Below are 8170 nucleotides of genomic sequence, written 5' to 3' on the forward strand. Positions count from 1 at the left end.
TATGGACCGCATGGGAGGTCCTGGATCTGATCACTATATGGGGAGAGGATTCAGTGCTAACAGAACTCCGTTCCAAAAGACGAAATGAAAAAAGATTTGAAAAATTTCCAAGGCTATGATGGAAAAAGGCCACACCAGGGACTCAGTGCAGTGCAGAGTGAAAGTTAAGGAGCTCAGACAAGCCTACCAGAAAACTAAAGCAGCAAATGGAAGGTCCGGGTCAGCGTCGAAAACATGCCTCTTCTACGCTGAGCTGCATGCAATTTTAGGGGACTGCGCCACCACTACCCCACCCCTGTCTGTGGATTCCGAGGTGGGGGTTGTAATCTCAACCATGGCTGAGGATTCTATGGAGCGGGAAGATGAGGAGGAGGAGGAGGAGGAAGAGGAGGACGACCTTGCAGCGAGCACACAGCACTCCATTAGCCTCAACAGCCAGGAGCTTTTTGTGATCCAGACGGAATTACCCTCCCAGCCCTCCCAAGCCACTAGCCCAGACAGTGAAGCCATGGAAGCGACCTCTGGTGAGTGTACCTTTGTAAATATAAAACATGGTTTAAAAGCAAGCGTGTTTTAATGATTGATTTGCCATGAGGGCTTGGGATGCATTCGCGGCCAGTAAAGTTACTGGAAAAGTTTGTTAACATGTCTGGGGATGGAGCGGAAATCCTCCAGGGACATCTTCATGAAGCGCTCCTGGAGGTACTTCAAAAGCCTTTGCAGAAGGTTTCTGGGCAAGAAAGCCTTGTTCCGTCCACCATGGTAGGACACTTTACCACGCCATGCATGTAGCAAGTAATCGGGTATCATTGCATGGCAAAGCACATCTGCGTATGGTCCCGGTGATTGCTGGCATTCAAGAAACATCCGTTCTTTATCTTGCTCTGTTATCCTCAGCAAAGTGATATCGTTCATGGTAACCTGGTTGACATTCAGGAATTTAATTAAGGGGACAGAGATGGCCATTTTCCTACTGGGCTGTTGCTTAAAAGAAATCCTTCCTTGCACGTAGCCAAGCAGGGGGAGGGGAGGAAGGGATAGCGCTGAGCTTTTTTGCGTTTGGCTAGCAGGAATCTTCCCAGCTACTAGCCACGTGGTGGGGGGAGGAAAGGGGGATGATTAGCAGTGATCTTCCATGATACCAGCCATGCGGTGGGGGGAGGGGTAAAGCAATCATCCTAGAGAATTGGATGTGGGGGTTGGCTTCTGCTGCTGCATGTTAACAGGAAAGAAGCATCAGAGGGCACTGTGTATATGAAGGCTGGAGAAGCCGAAAGACAATGGCTTACCATGGCCGCATGCAAGCTGAATTCTGATGCCTGGACCTGCGTCTGTGAGATCTGTAACACCAGAGCCGAAGGCACTCAATATTAAGATGCAAAATGCGACCCTGTAGTGAAATCACATGTGCTATGTAAGGTGAATAGTGTTGTTCACTGTGAAAGAGTATAACCATTGTTCTGTAAAATGTATCTTTTTAAATACTTCTCTCCCTTTTTTCCCTCCCTCATGCAGCTGCACATTTTTCAAGCCTCCCTACTCCATCCCGAAGGCTCTCTCAGATAAGGCGGAGGAAAAAGAAGACGCGAGATGAAATGTTCTCGGAAATCATGGAAGTAACCCGCAATGAAAGAGCTCATCTGAATGAGTGGAAGGACATGGTAGCGAAGTACAGAAAAGATGCCAGTGAACGTGAGGACAGGAGGGACCAACATAAGGATAGGAGGGACGAACGTGAGGATAGGAGAGACGCTCGAGAAGAGGTGGTGGCTGGAAGATCAGAGTTGCAGGCAGGAAGATCAGCGGTGGCGGGATGCAACGCTGGAGCTGCTGCGTGATCAAACTGATATCCTCCGACGTCTGGTGGATCTTCAGGAAAAGCAGTGGGGTCACAGAGTGCCCCTGCAGCCCCTTTGTAACTGCCCTCACCACTCACCATGTTCCATATCTTCCTCACCCAAACATGTAAGAACGCGTGGGAGAAGGCTTCGTGGACCCGTCCACTCTACCCCCGTGGACAGTCCAACCAAAAGGCTGTCATTACATTGAAATGAGTTTAATGGCCTTTTCCTTCCCTCCTATCCTCCTCCCAAACCACACCCGGGATACCTTGTCAGTTCTCTGCCTCTTTTTATAATTACTTTTTAATAATGAATAGATGATTTTTAAATGATAGAGACTTTATTTCCTTAAGCAAGCTGTAATCGAAGGGGGAGGGTGGGTTGCTTACAGGGAATGATTTTAATAATGAATACATGATTTTTAAACGATAGTGACTTTATTTCCTTAAGCAAGCTGTAATCGAAGGGGGAGGGTGGGTTGCTTACAGGGAATGACTTTTAATAAAGAATACATGATTTTTAAATGATAGTGACATTATTTCCTTAAGCAAGCTGTAATCGAAGGTGGAGGGTGGGTTGCTTACGGGGAAGGAGTCAATAAAGGGGGGTGGGATTCATGAAGGGGAAACAAACACAGCAGTCACACCGTATCCTGGCCCGTGATGAAACTCATTTTCAAAGCTTCTCTGATGCACACCGCTTCCTGGTGTGCTCTTCTAATCGCCCTGGTGTCTGGCTGCGCGTAATCAGTGGCCAGGTGATTTGCCTCAGCCTCCCAACCCGCCATAAAGGTCTCCTCCTTACTCTAACAGAGATTGTGGAGCCCACAGCAAGCAGCAATAACAAAGGGGACATTGGTTTGGCTGAGGTCTGAGCGAGTCAGTAATGTGCGCCAGCGCACCTTTAAACAGCCAAATGCACATTCTACCACCATCCTGCACTTGCTCAGCCTGTAGTTGAACAGCTCCTGACCACTGTCCAGGCTGCCTGTGTATGGCTTCATGAGTCATGGCATCAAGGGGTAGGCTGGGTCACCCAGGATAACGACAGGCATTTCAACATCCCCAACTGTTATTTTCTGGTCTGGGAAGTAATTCCCTTGATGCAGCAGTTTAAACAGAGCAGTGCTTCTGAAGATGCGAACGTCATGAACCCTTCCTGGCCATCCCACGTTGATGTTGGTGAAACGTCCCTTGTGATCCACCAGTGCTTGCAGCACTATTGAAAAGTACCTCTTGTGGTTTATATACTGGGTGCCCTGATGCTCCGGTGCCAAGATAGGGATATGGGTTCCATCTATCGCCCCCCCACAGTTAGGGAATCCCATTGCAGCAAAGCCATCCACTATGACCTGCACGTTTCCCAGAGTCACAACCTTTCGTAGCAGCAGCTTAATGATTGCTTTGGCTACTTGCATCACAGCAGCCCCCACAGTAGATTTTCCCATTCCAAATTGATTCCCGACTGACCGGTAGCTGTCTGGCGTTGCAAGCTTCCAGAGGGCTATTGCCACTCGCTTCTCCACTGTGAGGGCTGCTCTCATCTTGGTATTATGGCGTTTCAGGGCAGGGGAAAGCAAGTCACAAAGTTCCATGAAAGTGCCCTTATGCATGCGAAAGTTTTGCAGCCACTGGGAATTGTCCCACGCCTGCAAAACTATGCGGTCCCACCAGTCTGTGCTTGTTTCCCAGGCCCAAAATCGGCATTCAATGGCTAGAACCTGCCCCATTACCAGCAGGATCTCCAAAGCGCAGAGGCCCGCGGTTTGAGATAATTCTGTGTCCATGTCCTCATCACTCTTGTTGTCGCGCTATTGTAGCCGCCGCCTCCTCCTTGCCTGGCTTTGCAGGTCCCGGTTCAGCATAGACTGCACGAGAATGCGTGAGGTGTTTACAACGTCCACTATTACGGTATTGATCTGAGCAGAGTCCATGCTTGCTGCGCTATGGCGTTTGCACAGTTCACCCAGGAAAAAAGGCGCGAAATGGTTGTCTGCTGCTTTCATGAAGGGAGGGATGAGGCTGTACCCAGAACCACCTGCGACAATGATTTTTACCCCATCAGGCACTGGGCTCTCAACTCAGAATTCCAAGGGACGGGGGAGACTGCGGGAACTATGGGATAGCTACGGGATAGCTACCCACAGTGCAACGCTCCAGAAATCGATGCTAGCCTCAGACCATGGACGCACACCATCGAATTAATGTGCTTAGTGTGGCCGCGTGCACTCGACTTTATACAATCTGTTTTATAAAACCGGTTTATGTAAAATTGAAATAATCCTGTAGTGTAGACGTACCCTATGACTGAAGAACGAACATCAAAATCTAAATCTCCATTCAATGTTTTGTTCATGTTTAAAGTGATGTGTTTACATTACCTAGGCACTGTTCAATAATTCAAGTTTTTGTTAACCTTGCTTGAAAGTGGTTTAGTGTTCGATGTAGAAATACCGTTTGCTGCATTAAAACTCAGCATGTTATGAGCACACAAGTGGCAAGCCATGTTTTAATATTAATATTAATAGTATAGTTTATGTTAATATTATGATTTCCCATCAGATTTTAGCACAAGTGTGTGAGCTCTGCTAATAATTCAAGTCCCTTTGGGTTCCTAGGCTGGGTTATCGCATAATTGAAAAAATGCAGATGAGCCTAGCAGCAAATGGCAAGGATAGGTATTGTCATTTTCATATTTCTTTAAGATAGACTGTCACATTAAGTACTGAACAAGGGCTCAAGTTATATCCCAATGGCTAACCTCAGTATTCAGCTCCTCTACCTCCTTGTAAATGCAAACAGTCCAAAAGCATTTGAGCACCAGAGTGAAGAATATGTAATTTGTCAACATAAAAGGATCTTATTCACAAATCTTTTCAGATTAAGTTCATGATTTGGTGTGAAATGACTACTGATAGGAACGCCATAGATTTGACAGCAGAAAAGTATTTATAAAGGAGACAAGTCTGTTTCTCCAGTACTGAGTGCTGCTACCAGAGGAGGAGCGCTGCCTCCTCGATGCTGGGCGTCTCCGCCAGAGGCATCCTGAGAGATCTCTGAGGGGTCTTGACTGTTTTAGGCTGGCCGGAGACCAGTCAAGAGATTCGTCTCCCTACCCGCATCTATCATCAGGGTTTAAGATCACCCAAAATAAAAACCAACAAGGAATTGTAGGTGCAAAACGCAGGTATTTTTATTACACCAACAACAGTTAAACAAGGTAAGTAAACAGGGTATTCTGATGGGTTCGATCACAGAAACCCACTTGGGATTGTCACCTGTTGTGCTGAGACTACCTCTGAGCCCATTTTCTCTGTCAGTTTGGGCCTCCAGAACCCTGCCTTGTTGAGTCTGACATGCCAGTCTGCTCCAACACAGACCCAGGGTCTGAACCACATGCCCCAACGCTCCAGACTTAACTGAAAACCACTTAGCAGATTACCTTATCTCCAGCACCCATGATGCCTAGCTCTCAATAGGAACTGGGTGTCTGAGTGCTAGAGTCAGGAGCACTTGCTAAACCATTTTCAGTTAAGTTTGCAGCTTTGGGGCACCTGGTTCAGACCCTGGGTCTGTGTTGGAGCAGACTGGCATGGGAGTCCTGAAATCCTGATCTCAAAACGCCAGTGGATACTGCTTGCAGCCAGACTTCTATCTGGAGGCATGCCAGTGCCCACAAAGTGTTTCCCTGGAAACCCTCTATACTGCTAATGATTCTTTTGATATCCTTATTCTGGGCACTACACTAGGCCTTGATTACATCAGGCAGATCGTATCCTAGGTCTTCAATTTTGTCTAGAGCTGCTGACAGTGGCTGGTAAAGGGTTGTCACCTCTTGACACAGATTATTGACCTGTAAGGCCTGAGATCCGGTACCCAGGGAGTTTACCAAACCTAGTGCTTGCTCCTACACTACCCATGATGTTGGCAGCCAGATCTCTTTTCCCATGACCCCGATACCTTGCTTCAGCACCATGAATCCAAGCTTCTCAATGCTGGACAACAGATTTTACAAAGGGTAAGCATTTGGGTTCTATGCTGCTTACTAGGGTTTTCATGTTGACACTAACGCTCTTCACTGAGTACCTAGGGTCTGAGATTAGTAGTCGCCTTAAATTCTCATTGACCACAACAGGGTCCACATGGCTAATTAGAGGCTTAGGGATGACAAACCTTTATTGTTTGTATAGTACCATATGGACCTACCAAATACCACATTCCAGCTTCGTTGGTGTTGGTGATAATGTTAATGTTCCCATAACATTTCTAAATAAACTTATTTTGGGTTTGAGCCAAGCAAAACCCATTCACATAGTTAGAACTATTACAGAAACAGGGTAAACTACCGGTACAATTAACATAATCTGAAATGGAACAAACTGGGGTATGTAGTCTGAATTGTAATTTAGGATGAGAGAACTGTGAACTCAGGGAAATTTTAATGGTGGGAGACTCCTTCTGGATGCTGGGACTTAAATTGGAGGAAAAACAAATACATTTAGAAGGGCTATTGGTGAGCAAACCACCGGAGCACCTTATCTGTGGGTTGGTGACTTCCCACATGTCTGCATTTGGGACTTGATTTACTTGGCCTAATAGACCAGCATTTCTGACAGTAGTTAGATAGGAGCCTGACCCCTGGCCCACTATAGAATCTCAGTAACCCTCCTTCTCCAGGACCCACAATAAAACACATTTAGGTCCCGATAGATAATTGAAAAGAGTTATTGGGGTTAATCCATCTGAAGGGCCTTGACCATGGAAAATCCTAATAAACTTTTGGCTCACAGTTTCTGGGGTAAATACAGCAGTTCCATAATTACAATAGAAATGATCCCCCGGTTTCACAAAGAAAACTCCATTTACGCTATGTACAATGGTCAGACATAATATTAGCCGATGAAGGAGAGGACAGAAGTGGGACTCCTATGGCAGAAACAGAAGACATGTATTAGGACTTGTTCCCAGTTCCAGTGCTCTTTCAAGCCTTCATTTGGCTGGAATGAAACCATTTGGTTTTCTTCTCATGCTTACCAGTGATTTCAATCTGATAAACGCATGGGCTGGCCTTGCTGATGATAGTGGTTGGTCCCACCCACATCAGGCTCCGAGTGTGGCCATATCATGAGTAAAGTTTAAAGATTACCCGGTCCCCGACCTCCTACCTTGTCACCTTCACTTGCTCCAGCTGTCTATCCATCCCTCGTGCATTTGATTTTAATTGCACTGCTACCTGGTGCTGGATAGTACTTATGTCAGTCAGGAACTTTGACATATACTTATCTATTGTCAGTCTGGGTTGGTATTCATCAGGGGATTGCCCTCCCACTCACCAGAGTTCCAGAAGTCTCATAGGCGTGCCTAGCATAGCTTCGTGTGGCATGAAACCATGAGATTCCATGATGGATTGTATTGCCATCAAGACCACTGGAAGTTTTAAATCCCAGTCCTTACTGTGATGACTGATGACCTTCCTCAGAGTGGTTTTCAGGGTGCGGTTCGTCCTTTCGACAATACATGAGCTCTGAGGATGGCCTGACACAAGGAATCTCTGCCTGATTCCAAGGGCTTGGCAAAGGAATTCGGTCATTTCACCCACGAAGTACAGTCCCTGATCCGAGTCTATTGATGCAAGGAGGCCAAATCGTGTGAAAGTCTCATTGAGGAGGACCTTGGCAGTAGTGGCAGCAGTGCAATTGCTGTTGGGGCATGCCTCGACCCATTTCGTGAATACGTCCACGACTACCAGACAGTATTTGTGCCCATGGCCAGTACAGGGTAGAGGTCCGATATAGTCAACCTGTATCCTGCACCGTGGACCTTCAGCCAGGTGGTGTTGCATAAGACCTTTAATGACATGGCTGTCTGAGTTGTTCTCAGTGCAGCTCAGGAATGACTGGATATACAGGGTCATGTCCTTATTCAGGTCAGGACTCCAGGCCACACAGATGAAACAGTCTGCAGTCTTGTTGGTGCCAAACTGACCCTAGTTGTGCGCTAGAGTCACCATCTCCTTACAGAAACATGATGATAGTACTAAGACTGGCAAAACCTCCTATGAGTTCTTCTTTCGGGCCAAGATCAGATCATGCTTTTCCTTGAATATAGAGAAACCTCAATAGTCTTCCCTTTTCAGGAGATCCTGCACATCAGAGTCTTTTTTCCTGTAATGTTTTTATCTCCACTTGCTGGTTTAGATCAATGTCCTGATGCTGAACATGCATTATTGGTTCAGGAGTCAAGGGCCACAAGTGCTCATCCCCTAAGAGATGTGCTTCCTTGGCAAGGCAGTCGGCTGGGTGATTTAGTTGGGATACTTCTGGCGAGTCT

At 46.6% G+C, this 8170-nt stretch overlaps 1 protein-coding gene across 1 annotated transcript; it reads left to right on the forward strand.

Moving 5' to 3' along the window:
- The first annotated feature begins 269 nt into the window (after window positions 1–269).
- On the forward strand, window positions 270–4475 carry LOC127043501 (chromatin assembly factor 1 subunit A-like). Its single transcript, XM_050937370.1, has 3 exons — window positions 270–524; window positions 1516–1692; window positions 4459–4475. The coding sequence occupies exons 1-3, from the start codon at window positions 335–337 to the stop codon at window positions 4473–4475; spliced, it is 384 nt and encodes a 127-aa protein (XP_050793327.1). The 5' UTR covers window positions 270–334.
- Window positions 4476–8170: the final 3695 nt, after the last annotated feature.

This window comes from Gopherus flavomarginatus, chromosome 1 (assembly GCF_025201925.1).
Source record: "Gopherus flavomarginatus isolate rGopFla2 chromosome 1, rGopFla2.mat.asm, whole genome shotgun sequence".
Lineage (NCBI taxonomy): Eukaryota > Metazoa > Chordata > Testudines > Testudinidae > Gopherus > Gopherus flavomarginatus.

What these genes read in the sequence shown, in the direction of transcription:
- LOC127043501 (XM_050937370.1), top strand. Translation starts at nt 335, where the DNA reads ATGGCTGAGGATTCTATGGAGCGGGAAGATGAGGAGGAGGAGGAGGAG. An exon ending in AGCCATGGAAGCGACCTCTG is followed by an intron (nt 525 to 1,515) that starts GTGAGTGTACCT and finishes TCCCTCATGCAG; the next exon opens with CTGCACATTTTTCAAGCCTC.